This window comes from Dipodomys merriami, unplaced genomic scaffold (genome assembly GCF_024711535.1).
Source record: "Dipodomys merriami isolate MVZ:Mamm:240054 unplaced genomic scaffold, mDipMer1.0.p SCAF_20, whole genome shotgun sequence".
Classification (NCBI taxonomy): Eukaryota; Metazoa; Chordata; class Mammalia; order Rodentia; family Heteromyidae; genus Dipodomys; species Dipodomys merriami.
The window spans coordinates 9,543,877-9,560,202 of NW_027203382.1; the positions used below are offsets into that span (position 1 = coordinate 9,543,877).

Below are 16,326 nucleotides of genomic sequence, written 5' to 3' on the forward strand. Positions count from 1 at the left end.
ACTTTATTAAGTTGTGCTTTTAAACACATACAAACACTGTTCAACAGTGCATTGCCTCTATGACAAATAAGTTGTGTTTGTTTATTTGAAAGCTGTATGGAAACAGCGGATATAATGCAGACTATAATAGACTTTCTAAATTCCTAAAATAGCTTAGACGAGAACTTACCTTTCAATTTAATTTGAGTTCTTGGAGTAATGTAACAGGAGTGAAACTGTCATTATGCTCTCTAAAGAGAGAGCCAGCTATCATTGCAGTATCCAATGTCTGTGTTAACTTGAAAATTAGAGGCTCTTCTGGGAGTTGATGGGTGGCTGGTGAATGAATTTAAAGTTGGTCATGGAAGATAACCATCCCTTTAATGGTTGATAGCTCTTTTAAAGGATACTATCTACGTCCCAAATGTGAGAATACTTATGTAGATTAAAGGATCTTGTAGGCTTGTTTATTATGTGATAATTTCATTACTACTCACTAATTTTCCATTTTAGATCACACATACTATTTTTTGACATTTTTTGTGAATGAAAATTGAATAAAGAGTCTTATTTGTTGATAACAAAGAGCCGTGTTCACTTCTGCAGTGTTGAAATAGAAGTGCTTTAACAGAGAACATTAGCTTTTATTTTTTGTCAGTCGTGGGGCTTGAACTCTGGGCCTGGCACTGTCCATCAGCTCTTCAGGTCCAGGTGAGCACTCTACCATTTGAGCCACAGTGCCACTTGCCATTTTCTGGTGGTTAACTAGAGATAAGAGTCTCACAGAATTTCCTGCCTGGGCTGGCTTTGAACTGCGATCCTCAGCCTCCTGAGTAGCTAGGATTACAGGCGTGAGCCACCTGTGCCTGGTGAAAACATTAACCTTTTTCATCTCAAACTCATGCAGCCAAGCTTCTGCCCTCAGCAGTCATCAGAACTGCTCCCATCCTGTAACTGTGAAAACAAAGCCGTTTAATCCAATGGCCAGTTTTCAAACCTTCATTTTACCCAATGCAAAAGTAGAATTGGACTTGGTTGATAGCTTCCTTGCCTTGAATCATGATTTTTACTTGGTTTCCAGGATACCAAATCTCCTGGTTTTCTCTTACCTTATGAATGCTCCTTCTTTGATTCTTTTGAAGAGTATTTTCTCATTTTGGTCATATTGTAATTCTGGAGAGCCTCAGAGTGGATGCCTGAGGCTTAAGCTTATACAGCTTATGCTTACACATATACAGACATTTCTGTACCTGCTCCTGTGGTGACTCTATCTCTGTTATAGCTACCAATGTGCACATCCAGACCACTGTTCATCTCTTGACTCAATATTCAAGATCTGATTCCCACTTAATGTCTAATAGATTTCTCCACTTTATCTCTGACCTTTATTAGGTTGTAGAACATTCCTTTCATACATAGTTTGTTCACTTTTTTTCATTATAATTATGTCTAGGAGCTACTGCCATTTACACAAAGACATTTGCTATAAATAACTATCTGCATCAATAATAATGATTTGAAACTTGTTACTGTTTTATAAATTAGCTCAGTATTAGAGAATAACAAGAATGATTGGCATTATATCAATTTTACCAATGCAAAGAATGAGGCCAAAGTTGGCTAAAAGTTTGTTTACCTATTACGCAACTAGAGTGACCTGAGACTCAAATTTTGATCCCTGGTTCTAACATGTAACCTCAATTCACCACGATTTTAGTATATTTTCTTAAATCTTTAAATATTCAGAAAAATACCAAATGGCAAATATGCTAATCTAGGTAATGTACACCACATTGCAAAGTTGAACAGCAAATATTCCCTGTTGCTGATCTACAAATTTCAAGTGAAGGTGAAATAATATTAATCTGCATGTAATTATTTAACTTTCTGATCACCTGCATTTGGCAGGCAAGATGAACTGCCATCTTTACGATAACCAGCTAATAAATCCTCATGATGGTTGCACTTTTATGCAGAGCAGTAATCTCAACAAATTGGCTGCTGACAGCTGAGGTAAATTGCCAAGAATGAGTGCTGTCAGAGAACAAGTTGTTTTCATAACTATGCAGAATAAGTAAATTCTCTGTCATGCAATTATATTCAGTTGGAGTTACTTGCAATTTAATATAGCAAGATTTATAGTATTATTTATTAATGTGCAAAATGCTTGTTTATCTTTACAGTAGCATTGATTAAAGGTGCATATATTTTAAATTGGTGGATTGCTAGTGACTATTTGTTGTGTTATTATCAGAGCCTGGGCATTAGTGCTTCCCAGCACAAAAAAAGAAAGTACTACATTGATAAGAAATGTACTCATTATCTTGCCCATGTAATTGTAACCCCTCTGTACAGTATTTTCACAATAAAAAAAGAAAGTACTACAAATGTACTTAAATGAAGAGTTTAATTTCCAATAAAATTATTATTAAGTGATGTATGATTAGAAAAAGGTACCCTAAATTAGCAAGTACTGATTAAAGAGTAAATGCCTCCCAATTCTACCTACCCATAAAAATGAGTCTATGTTTGTAAAGAGAATGTGAAGGAGAATGTAAGATGTATAAGTATACACATTTATATGTATATAGATTTAGTGTTAGTACTGAAGACAAGTCTTTGGCTTTGAATATTTACCCAATAAATGTTTTTGAGATTAAAGTTGAATATAGTTGATCATTTGACACTCTGTGACACGTTTCTTGTTTGTGAAACCAAAACTACAATGATTTTATTATTTTCCACGTAAATAAGAACAAGTGAAATCTGGATGCATTATTCATTTGAAAGCATCAAGGCAAGTAGTGAGAAAATCCCGAACTGAAGAGTATTTTGTGTATGAAATCATTATATTTACTATTTTTATTTCTAAGAATTAAGTGGAATATTTCATTAGGGAGATAGACAACCTTTAAAGAATAGGTTTTTCATAAACACATCATGAATCAAATTTATTTTCATCTCTCTTTGCATGAGTTACTATTTTGTTCTGAAGATTTTCTCAGAAAATTTATGCTCATTGAAATATTTCTTAAATAACAGGAAAAGTTTCCAGGATAATGTTCATTTGCCACTTTATATACATTTGATAGTTTAGCTTGAAGTCAATGAATCGAGAATATTACAAGCATACAGAAATATGTCCTAAAAAAGGAATCTCTCCAAAAGTAATTGAATGGTAACAACTTTGGACACAAGGAAGGCAGTTCACTGCTTTTATCACCATGTAATGTCAGAGACATGGAAAACTTCTACATTATCATGAACTGAAGACACACAAGTTTTCAAATTCAGAAAATACATGTTGAATTCCTTCAAATGCAAACATTCCAAAGAATTATGAGTTAAATTGATTTATAAGATTGCATATTAAACTGATTTATGTTATAAGATTGCATATTGTGCTATTAGTTATATATTAGTTATATTAATGTGAAGTAGTTCTCATATATTAAGAAATTTCAAAAGGCTCCATAAAATTTGTTGTTAAATTTGGTTAAACATTATATAAAATGGTAGTTTTGAAAATCTTTTCCTCCCCACAAAAAATCCATAGAGGCTTTCCTTTATGTTTTGCAGGTTTCAGTGTTAAAAAATATCTTGCTAATCATACTAAACATAGCTGTGCCTCCACTGGCTCATGCCTGTAAACCTAGCTAGTCAGTAGGTTGAGATCTTAGGATTGTGGTCCGAAGCCAGCCTGGGTAGGAAAGTCCATGAGACTATTATTTTTAATTAACCATCAAAAAGCCAGAAGTGGCTTTTTGTAGTAGAGCTCTAGCTTTGGGGAGGCTGGGCAGTGAGGGGGGGGAATTTGTGGGGACAGCACCCAGACCCTGAATTCAAGCCCCAGGACCAGCACACTTACACACAAAAATCATTAGCTAATACTTTAAAGCATAAGATACATTTAAAACTTTTCTTTTTTAAAGAGAATAGGTATAAATTTCCACTGGCTATTGTTTTGGCTAAGTTCTTTTTTTAAATTTATTTTATTTTTTATTGTGAAAATACTGTACAAAGGGGTTATAATTACATGAGCAAGGTAATGAGTACATTTTTAATCAAGCATTGTTGCCTCCTCCTTTGTTTCCCCTTCCCATCCCTTCCCATCCTCTGTCCCCCCAACCCCTACGCCAAAGTTGTAAAATTCGTTTTTCCACATAACGTCTTGTACATCTCCTTGTTGCAATGGGTCCACCTGTATCCCTATTTAAACAATTTTGGTTTTCCCTTGCCCTTCCCAAATTATATCAACATTAAATACATTGAAAACAGGGGTTATACCATGGGGGAGGAACATGCAAAGCAACAAAGAAATCATCTTATAAATACGTTAGAAACAATAACAAGAAAGAAAAACCATTTGAGTCCTTATCTTGGGGTTCATTTTGCCTAACATCAACTTATCTGACCATTTCTGCTTGTCTCAGACATATACTAGTTATTGGAAATAAGGAAAACCATGGGACCTATGTTTCTTTGGGCCTGGCTTACTTCACTTGCTAGGTCTGATTATAACACCAATGGTTTATAAATCATAATGTGGCTGACACAGATCTCAAGGAGAAGTGTCAGCTCTGCAGGTTCTCATTTATCCTTGCTGTTCAGTTGTGAATGTTCAGTTTTTATTATCTTCAGTCCACAATTCTTTTGCTGGGATCTTTTAAAGTCAATTGTTCATTTTGTGAGGATTAGTTTAAGTTAAAACTAGATTCTAAATCCGCAAAGCTACTTAACAAGACACGTACAAACTGCAATTCAGTGAACACAAACATTCAGGAACTGGTATCACTATCAACCCCGCGGTGCTGGCAATTCCTGATCTTTTCTTGAGATGCTTGTAGGTCACATGTGACACATTCAGTATAGGGTTATCTGTATTAAAACATATGTTAACTATAAACAAAACAGAAGCTCTGTCTTTTAAATGAGAACTAATGCCAAATATTTCAAACACTTCTTATACCCCAGGGAATCACTCAGGTACACTCAGGTTGCTAATCATAAGGCTATTTTATGTGGGGAAAAAAATGTTACCAGCTATTGGTTCAAGGATGACAGAGGAAGAGTAGAGAAAGAGAAAAGGAAGAATTCAGAATCCTCTCCTTTAACTCTTAGGGGAAAATGCCACTTAATAGACATGAGTAATATTCAACTCATGTGGCTAACTAGGACAACTATATGTACATGTATTTAAGGCACAAAAAATTCAAATCATGACCTCCAAGTCAGGAAGCATTGTTCAAGCCCTTGCTATCCCTTCATTTCTCTTCATCTTAATTTCCAAATGGATGGAAGAAGAATAAATAAATCTCCTTCAGTGTTGAGTCTATTTTGATTATTGTATTGGTTAACGGACTAATTGATAAGTTAGGCTTTGGTATAGAGAGTTTAACTTTTATATCAAGCAGGCACTGGTGACTCACACCTATACTCTAAGACACTCAGGAGACTGAGATCTGAGGATTGTGGTTCAAAACCAGCCTGGGCAGGAGAGGCTGGCTATAAGACTCTTATCTCCAGTTAATCACCAGAAAATGGGAAGTGGTGCTGTGACTTAAAGTAAAAGAGCATTAGCCTTGAGCAAAAGAGCTCAAGGATAGTGCCCAGGCCCAAAAATTAAAGTAAGTAAGGAAGTAAGTAAGTAAGTAAGTAAGTAAATAAATAAATAAATAAATGGGGTTGTATAACTAGATATTTCTTAGCAATTTCAATTTATCAAAGAACTTTTTATCTATTATTCCTATGATCTTACAACTCTATAAAAAAAAGAGCCATATTTGTTTGTGTTTGTTTTATTTGTTGTTGTTGTTGTTATTTTGATCAGTCTTGAGGCTTGAACTCTGGGTCTGTTTCTCGGATCTTTCACTAAAGATTAGCATTCTATCACTTTGAGCCACAGCACTGCTCCAGTTTTCTGGTGGTTGACTAGAGATAGGAGTCTTGCAGACTTTTCTGCCTGGACTGCCTTTGAATCACAATCCTCAGAGCTCAGCCTCCTGAGTAGTAGCTAGGATTACAGGAGTAAGCCACTGGCGCCTGTCCCAAACTTATTATTAACACTTTCATTTGGCAAGTGAAGAAAGTGAAACCAAGGATTTTAGGTAATTTTTATAATATCACAATACAAGCAATTGAGTCTCACTAAAATTTCAGTGTCCCAAAAGCTTGGCCATGTTCTCTGATGCCAAATAATTGTATTCAAAGCAGCACAGTCTCTGGTGGTTCTAGAAAAGAGACCTGAAAAGCTAGAAGGTTTGGTGGATCCCAAAAACCTAAGCAGATCTGACAGATGAATACTGAATGAATGAATAGGTGAGTGACATGAGTGTTGAAAAGAAATCAGACTACTCTCTAGGAAACAATATAGAAGGGACGGGATGGTCTCATTACACACTAGTCCTAGCTCTACCATTGTCAGGCATTGACACCTTTATTAAACTTCAGATCTTTCCAAGCCTCCATATCTCCATAAGAACTTTAATACTAACAAAGTACAAACTATATTCTAGGTGCTATGCTAGATGTCAAGAATATGATATTGTCCCTGACCTCAAGCATATCAGGATATTGAGAAAGATACTTGAAAGTTTTTAAATCAGAATTGGTAGAAGAAAAAAAATTAACCAAACAAAGCTAGGAAGATTCATCATCTCAGGCAGAGGGGATGTCTCATCCAAACATAAAAATAGGCAAACCCTTGTATAGATGAAAATTATAAGTCATCTGAAATGACGAGTAATACAAATGTATCAGCAAATGATAAACAAGCTGATGGTTAATTGTGGAGGGCACTGTTGATTGGCTGGAGATATTTCATAGTTGGCAGAAAGCCAAAGGACAGCCAGGGGCAACCTTGTCATCTCCATAACAGAGAATCAATTGTATCAAAACGTTTTTACCTTAACTCAGTTTCTCTAGAAACAGATCTTGAGTCCACATTTAGGTACTGTTAAAATCCCAGGCAGCAGGATGAGAGATAAATGGCACTGGTTATTCAAGCTTGTAATTTTTGCTACTCAGGAGGTTGAAGCTTGGAAGATTGTGGTTTGAAGCCAGCCCAGGCAAAAAAAGTCTATGATACTCCATCTCAGTTGGAGAGATGGAGCAAAAAAATGGACTGGCAGATTGTCTCACATGGTAGAGCACTAGTTGAGAGGGAAAAAAAATGCCAAGAAAATGTGGAAGACCTTGAATTCAAGTCCCATTACCAACACACCCACAGACACACAAGAACACCAAGTAAAGAACAGAAAGCAATAGAAGGTAATATGTTACTGTTATAGTAAAGGTCCTCTATGTTTCAGAGACATAACTGGTTGTTTAGTGGACACACTCAGTAACAACACACAGTCAAGAACTATAGAACAATCTTTTGGACTATGGGAGCGAAGAAGGCTTAGGGAGGTTCTCTTCTCATCTCCTATCCCACTGACCTAAGTTGATCCCTAAAAAAGACAATGTCATTTCCTCATCTACTTTCCTTGATAAGTGATCTGAGAGCCAGATCCCCTTCCAAAGTGGGGCTTTGCATCCATATGCAGTAGTGACCTTGGAACTCAGAAAGTCCATTTATATGGCAGCCAAGAAGAACACCCAACCCCTTTGGGCAAAAAAAGATTCGTCACATGTCATAAAAGACCTGTGAGAACCCAAGCTCAGTCAATTGCTCTTGGTGTTGGAATAAAGAACAGCTCACTGTAGAGTCCAAAGGAAACAGGGACTGGGGCTTCAGCAGATCAGGTATCTAGGACAAGTTTCAAACCATACCCTGTCATTAAAAAATATAGGAAGAATTGCTTTTTTAAAAAAGAAAAGGAGCATCTTGTTCTTCTTACTGTATTCTTGTACTGTGCGATTTTTTTTGTTTCTTTTATATGTTCTTCCCCCATGGTACAATCCTTGTTGTCACTGTATTTGATTCTGGTACTCTGCATCTTGTATATACATTTTTCTGATTTGGGGAGGGGAAGTGAAATAACAAAATGCTGAAATAAGGATACAGGATGACCCATTGTAACAATGATATGCACAAGACACTATGTTGAAAACAAACTTTACAACTTTCTTGGGGGGAGTGAAGGAGGGAGGAGTTGGAAGGTGGGGAGGAAAGGGATGGTAGGGGAATTGTAAAGGAGATGTAACAAGGCTCAATAGGAAATGGACTCATTACCTTGCCCATGTAACTGTAACCCCTCTGTACAATATCTTTACAATAAAAAATATATTTAAAAAAGAAGAAAAAGGAGCATCTACATCCCCTTTTCATACTCCCTCTGTGCTGATGTTAGAGGCATACCCTAATGCTCCATGCAATGCAATTTCAAATTAGATCTTGTCTTAAACTCTCTTTGATATATTTTTGGTATTACCTCTGAGAAACAATCATTTTCTATAAGATAAAGTTCTCTTAGTTTCCATGTTTGTGGAATTGCAAGGCAAGGAGGAAGTAGCAAGTATATACATGGATACAGTTATAACAAATGATAGGATTTGGGAATTTTAAAAATTTAACATTCAAGTTCAATTAGCTCATGGTTGCAGATAAGGAAAATGAAATTCAAGAGAACATGTTGTTATGCAACTAATTACTAGAAAACCAGTGATGAGGACTGTGACTCTGGCTGGACTTATTTCTCTGTGAACATTTATGAATTTGCATCAGTGCTTTTTCAAATGTTTGTACTTTCCTTCTGACAACAATGTAAAGACACTAATAATATATTCCTGCATGTACTGCATCCAAATAACCTCTTGTTACTTCTGAATTGAAACCGTGGTAAATCCTACCTTTGTATCCCCCACCACAGTACAGGTGAGCCAAATACAGGCAAGGCTGCCCCAATGCGGGGAGCATCATACTTGCACTACAATAGCCTACATGACAGAATTCTATCTTCATAGATATTTGTTCTAAACCAGCAAATTTTGTTTGTTTGTTTGTTTTGTTCAGGTCTTGGGTCTTGAACTCAGGACCTAGGTACTGTCCCTGAGCTTCTTTAGCTCAAAGCCAACACTCTGCTATTTGAGTTACAACACCACTACCAGCTTTCTTGATTTCACAGACTTTTCTACCCAGGCTGGCTCCAAACCATGATCCTTAGATCTCATCCTCCTAAGTGGCTAGGTTTACAGGTATGAGCCACCGGTGCCCAGCTGCATGTGGTTTTTTTATTCATTCATTCTCAGCAATAATTTGATACCCACACAGGCTACAATGCAAGCTTTATCCTCAAATTCACGGGACAATTTTGCTTAGTTGTAAGTGATACTACATTTAAAATGTCTTACTCCTAATCAGAATATTTAGATAAATAAGAGCCTAAATAACCCAGCTGGGACCTTGAATTCATTTAATACTCTTGTGCCCAACATGTTTATGTAAGTGATATTCTTTACAATAGAATCATTAAAGCCAAATTTCTGAAACACTAAGTATAGGATAAAACCTGAGATTAACGGTGCCTGAGTATACTCACTATTAAACTTTAGTTGGTGTAAAAAATATAATTTTCCTTATGAATGTATATTGTTCATTTAAATGTTATTAGATTCATGCTCTAAAATGTTTAATTTGCAAAATTTTTCTTGTCTCAATAACATAACTTATAGCCCATTTCCCTAGTTTATAGGTATTTTAAAGAAACATTCATATGAATATAAAATGCAAACAAGGTAATTCTATTCTTGGAAATTGTGATACTTTTTCCTGCTGGCAAAAAGGCTTGGTATCACCACTTAGAGAACCAGTGGATGCAGACAGCACACTTCCCCCTGGGGCACTCCACTGCTGAGAGACAGGCTAGTCTAGTGGAAGGAAAGGCACAGGATTTCAATTCCAGAATCCCAGGTTCAAATTCTGGTTTTGCTAATAATTACTTGTGTCCATTAAGTCATGTATTCTCTGTCCTTCCTGTTTTGTTTTATTTTCTTTTCATTGACAAATTCAGGATGAAGGAATTCCAAATCCTTCTGCTTATTGGAACCAGGTAGAGAGTAATTAAACAAAATAAACCATCTGTAACTATTGGTGACAGAAACTAATTCAAAGAACATTTATCCAGTACCAAAAAAAAACAAAACCCCGCTGTGAAACTTTTATTTAGCACTATAGGCAAAAACAGCAGATCTGTGGATTCAATTCCATCTGGAAGTTGCCCATTTGTGATTTCTAGAGCAAATAATTTTTGTTGCACCTTTCCTAAGTCTAATACATTACTTGTACTGACTCTTTTATAAATGAAGTATAAGCCGCAGCTATACACCAGTGCAAAATGGCAGTAGAAACAGGAGGAAATCCTCCAGAAGGCTTCAGTATGTTTCAGTATTTTAAGACTGATGCAGCATCATATGCAAGAAAAAGGCAAAGAGGAGCCTGCGCAATGCTTGAGCTAGGTAAGTGAGGGTAAAACAAAGCAAGCTAGAGATTCCTCTTTGTCCCAACTGATGCAACCAAAGGTTTTGTCTAGCTTGAAATTCCTGTTTAATTCTCTAGCATTACATTTCTCATCCAAGCCAGAGATTCATTCACATCCAACAAAACCACCATGGGCTAGGCATTGTGCCCAGTACTGGAAAGAACTCTAAAACCATACTCATTTCTTTCCTTTTCAGTAGGGAATACTTTTGAATGCTTGTTTTTCATTGTTATATAGTTTTTGCCTTCAATTTATTCCAGGTGTTATTGATAAGAAGTTAATTCCAATTACAAGTGGAATATTAGATAAGGTGTTTGTTTCCCCACCCCCTCTGTTGAGAGTTTGACAAGAAAGCATGTAATGTTTTTGAAATAGATGCTGTCTTCACAGAAACAATGCAGTTTCTGATGTGTACTCTAACTTTAGAAGGGTGTGTTCTAGTCTGTTACAAATTAATTTCTGACTTTCTGAAGAATAGTTTGTATTTAGCACAGAGACTTTCTGCCACTGATCAGAGTATTGCTTTTTATGGTCATTCTTTGTTTCTACACTTGTGTGGTCTTGTTCATGATAGTCACAAATAAAAGTTAATTTCAGGGAATAAGCCACAGGGGGGAAAAAGAAAAATAACTGCAAATAGTACACTAAAAAAAGCTCTTGTTTCCATTTCTTAGAGTTCATTTCGATAAGCATCATTTTATGTGTTCATATGCACATAGCTGTTGAGCTACTGTGATCCTCTGCTAAGAATATCCTAGACGTATTTTAGTTATTACAAATGAGGAAAAACATGCAGTTCCTGTTTTTGATTTCTGTGCCCTTTATCTTGCATGTAAGTTTATCTGAGTTGGGGAAGGGAAGCAGAAGCAGAATCACAGAAATGGTGGGACAAAGGGTGAAGCCATGCAACACTGATACTAGACATTATGTTGGAAATGAACTCTACAACTTGAGGGGGAAAGGAGCTGGGTGGAGAGAAAATGAGAGAAATGAGGGAGGGTGTAACATTATTCAACAAGAAATGTACTCTCATTACTTATGTAATTGTAACCCCCTTTACAATATTTTTTTAAAATAACTGTCAGCCAGTCACTGGTGGCTCACGCCTATAATTCTAGCTATTCAGCAAGCTGAGATCTGATGATTGCAGCTCATCTTGAAGCCAGGTGTAGCTCAAGGAGTAGAATGCTAGCCTTGAGGAAACAAAAAAGGCTTATAAACAGTACCCAGGCCCTGAGTTCAAGCCTGAGTTACTTGAGTGCCCATGTGCTTGCATGCACACACACACACACAAAGTAAATGTCAAACTTTGGTTCCATTTCTAAACTCACTCACTATAGATGTTTGTATTAACCTACAAGCTTCAAGGTATTTAATTAATAGATACTTAATTTTATACATATTTTCAAACATAATTTGAAAATAACAAATGAGAAATAAAAAGGAAGAAGAAGTTAGGCTGTCCCTGATAGCGAGCTGGTCATCCCATTTATGGTATATTAATCACATTTTTTCTTGTAATTGGCTGCTTCCTATTTTAAATGTATTTTGTTCATGCCTGCCACCTTTTTCTCAGCTTATTAGCCTTATAGTCACCACATTATCTGTGACTTCAAAATCAATTGTTATTTTTATCAAAAGAGTTTGTGAAGTGTTTAGATGTGAGAGTGTCAAATAGAGTATGGACTGGCCATGTGGACAGAACACTTGGGTTATATGTTTTTGAGAGATTTATGTTTATAGAGTTTTAAATTTATAGAGTGTACTCTGAATGAATTGGCATGATTTTTAAAGGTAAAACTTCGAACATCACCATAGCACTATATAATAACATTTGCTATTTAATAACATTTATGATTGAGGGAAAAGGCCCTTCATTTTAAAAGTGACACAAAAACTCATACACCTCCCATCAGTCTTTGTGTTGGCAAAGCCCTGTTGACCTAATTCTGAGCCCATCAAGTTTTAGGAAACCCCACCAATTCATGATGCAGTGACAGTGGTTAATGCTGACTAACTTCAGCTAAGTATGAGACTTTTGTATCTTACAGGAAGTAAGCAATTGCTGATGTTTGTGAAGAAATTCTTCCACTGGCCCAAATAGTATTTCTATTGATTTATTTTTCACCTAGCACTAAGCAGCCCTTACTCTGTTTGATGTGGCCAAAAAGAAAAAAAAGGAAGAAAGAAAGAAAAGCCACTTGCTGATTCAAAACATTTGTTTCTAGGTGCCAGGTCGACCTGTCATCCCTCAGTAGGGAACAGACGCACAAGCTGGAGCTGCAGCTGGAAGAGGGTGAGGGACACCTGGTGTTGCTCGTCACGCTGACAGCCTCTGCCACAGTCAGTATCTCTGACCTCTCGGTCAACTCTCTGGAGGACCAGAAAGAACGGGAGGAGATATTAAAGAGATATGTACGTATGTAATTCTCCTTCCGAAGTCCTGTGTGACTAGATGAGGTTGTACGCGTGTAACGAGAGTGAAAGATGTACTTCTGAGGAGAGATCTGAGAGAGGGGAGCAGAAGCAAAGCCGCTGGGCACATGCTCTAACCTTTTCAGCAGCCCTGGCCTTATCACTGAAGTCTAGGCATTTTTTCTTCCCAATAATCCATTCCAGAGCAAGTTCTGGGTTCTGAAATCCTACTCACTGAGATTGTACTCAGTGGTATTTTGTTTTGTTTTGTTTTTTAATCATGGGGTGAAATTGTTCCCTAAAGAAAAAAATCAAATTCACATACCACTTTAAAATTACCTTTATGACTTTATATACTTGCAATGAATGTTTCTTTGTCTTTCCAAATTTGAAATGGGGTTAATTTGATACTTGATAACTAGAGATTGTTCAGAAAAGTGATTTTTTTGTTTCATTTGCCCAGAAAAGGCCTTCATTCCCTTAATTTTTAAAATTGAATGTGAACGGTGACTAAAAGGAACATTCTTCCTTCTGATTAAATGTGGGGGGAGGGGGTACAGTGGGGAGCCACTTAAATAACTACCCTTCTCTAATTTTACCAACTCCTTCTCCCTATTTCCCAGTGTCCTCCCAGTTTTCCATGCAGTTACCATGCAGTTTTCTTGAATCAACAGAGAGGGGAGCTCTTACTCCACCATTTTCTCTCTGTGGAGTCTTGGAAAAAGTAAATGCCTGGGTACCCATGAAGCTGAGGAAAAAAGCTTTTCCACTTAAAATTACAAAGCTTGTATTGTACAATGCTGCCAGGTGTTTAGAAGACTCCTCTAGACACTCAGCCATGAAACCAAGCTCTGACTAACAAAGAACAGCTTTAAAAAAATTCCTATTTGCTGACTGACATGCTTTCAATAACTGAATTTAATAAAGATGTACCTTATCAGGCTGTGCAGATAACATGAAGTGCTAGTACTAATGCTCTACAATATTCTTCAAACAGATTAGCAGGATGTGGGCTTCAGCAAATTTATTCTGGCTATCTCCACTGAATCAGCTGTCTGCTAATGCTTGTACAACTTATCCACCAAGGGTGTTATCATAAACAGTTTAATAGAGGTGACTTAGCAAGGCTAAATAGTATATATTTTTAAACCAGCTAAGAGCCGAAGGTATTGTATGACATCTTCTAATATATAATTGCGATTATGAAAATTATTTCACATATTGGTAACCCTACCAAAATGTATTCTCCAGGTACCAGAATTGAGCACCATGAATTAAAACTATTGTAAAGGAATTAATTGGTATATTAACATAAAAATTAGTCTAGATATTATAATACTGTGGTTAATGGATTACTATTTTGATATTATTCCACATGTGAAGATAATCCTGAAACCTAGGTAATTAGAAGTAATACATCCATTATTGAATTTTTTATTGCTAGATGGACTTTCCTGAATTGGCCATTTCTATTTAAAAGTTGAATGAATGTTTCTTACCTTTTTTTCAAATATTAGTTATTTCAATAAAAATGTAAGATATTATATAGATGTCCCAGTTACTTTTCAGATTCTGTTCTACTCATTATATTAAAAAAGGAAGCTTATTGTGATATGCACTGAATTTCAGACATAAGCTTGTACCTCCCCTCTAGAGATGTACCAAGAAGTTACAATATGTAAAGTAGCATTGTGTTATAATACAAGAACAATCAGTAATAATAATTCAAGGGCAAGAAGCTAGAGTTTAGGGCTTCAGTGTGTGTCCTCTTTATTACAGGTACTATAAAATGAATGCATGTTGTATCATGTTTGAAATAGCAATTGTTTCAAAGAAACATATAAGGGAGGTTACTTGTTCAGAAAATTATTTATATATTTTCCTATAAGAAAATATGTATTTCTTAAAGTTGTGGTTAAACTAAGGAATTTGATTTGGTGCTGGTCATGGTCAGGAAAGTAGATGTTGTGCCCTACTCTGATAGGAAACAGTACTAAAAACTCCTCATTGCTGTTGCTGAAGCCCCACAAATTTAAACAGACATTCTATGTGAGCCATTATTTGATCACCACATTCTGAAAAGATGGCTAATTCCATTTTTCTTTTTCTTTTTCTTCTTTTTTTTCTTTTTTGGAGGGAGGGAAAGAGGGAAGGTCAATAGGGGGCGGGTAGTAATGGGTAGTAGACCAAGAGCGATTGTATGACCTTTCAGAACGGGTATGCTGAACCCTTGCTCCCCCTTGTCACAGTTTAAAAACCAGAGGAGCTAGTTTAGAGAAGAAGTTGTTAGCATTCCATTTTTATTATGACATTTCACAGTCATCTGATTTAATGTCCCTTGACCGGATTGTCCACCGTGAGACGATGGGCTTGAAATGTTATTTAGAGCATTGATAAAAGGTGAGCGGTTCTAAGATGACAGCGAGTCATAAGGCTGGTGGTGTGACATTAATTTTCTCCATAACAGAGATGGAATAAGACGTCATGGTGACAAGCTGTCAATCAGCTCTGGCCCCTCTGAGCATCACGATACCATAGGACGGGGTATTGCCTCTCCCGTAATAGAGCTGAACTCAGATGCTCGCCCTGACAGCTGCTGCAGCCATAGAGAAAATATATTATACAGGCTTTCATTAAAAAAATAAAGAGGACTCCTCTCCAGAGCATTTCAATCTTTTCCCATCTATTGAGGGCTGAAAGGATTCACAGCAAATCATGGATTCCTCTGCTATGGAAATTTCTGGCTTCAGAAGCCCATCCGGGTTTTGAGGCCTTCTAAAATAACCATAAATAACAAGACGGGAATACCTCTTGAAAAATCATTATGTAAACTTCTATTTTTAAGCCGATACATTTATTTTCTTTTTCTTTGAATTCTTATTATAATCTCCATGTCATTGACCTAACCAGTTGAAATTTGCCATAAATTGCTGAGTGTCAGCTGACTTGGAGAAATGAAACCTTCAAACAATAATTACTCTTCCAAATGAGAAACAGAGCAGCAGAGCTGATGCCCCAGAAGACAGTGTCTGTAGAATGAGCTTACCGGGATAAAATGATTCTCAGACTGATGAGATTTGTTTTACTCACAATGAAACTTAGTTTAAATTGCTTCTGGAAAATTAAAGTACTAGAATCTTTTGATAAAAGTATTCCTCATCATTAGGATAGAGAACGTTTCTAGTTTATTACACTGGGTATGCTCTGAGATAAGTCACCTCTCATACTGTATCGATACTGTAGAAACACAACACGCCTGCAAACCTCAGGATTATAATACTGTCATGTACAGCCACCAACATGAAAGCCTTAACTTACAGGAATTTAAGTGGAAAGAGAAGTGCATTTTCACTAAAGCCTGTCATTTGAGTATTTTAAACAGATTTTTACTGATAAATGACTGTTTAAAGACAATAACAGATTAAGAGTTAATCCTTGTGCTGAGAACTATTTTTTTTAAGTTAGGCTGAGATTACATATATCTGTATTTCCTCAGTAAACTGAAATCACA

At 36.3% G+C, this 16,326-nt stretch overlaps 1 protein-coding gene across 10 annotated transcripts in view; it reads left to right on the forward strand.

Annotated features, from left to right (window-relative positions):
- Mctp1 (multiple C2 and transmembrane domain containing 1) overlaps positions 1–16,326 on the forward strand; it is a 530,774-nt gene that overhangs the window by 329,023 nt on the left and 185,425 nt on the right. For all 10 annotated transcript variants that reach the window (XM_070031065.1, XM_070031059.1, XM_070031063.1 and 7 more), the window contains one exon: positions 12,629–12,815. In XM_070031065.1, coding sequence (XP_069887166.1) covers positions 12,629–12,815 — 187 coding nt within the window. The remainder of the gene's footprint in view (positions 1–12,628; positions 12,816–16,326) is intronic.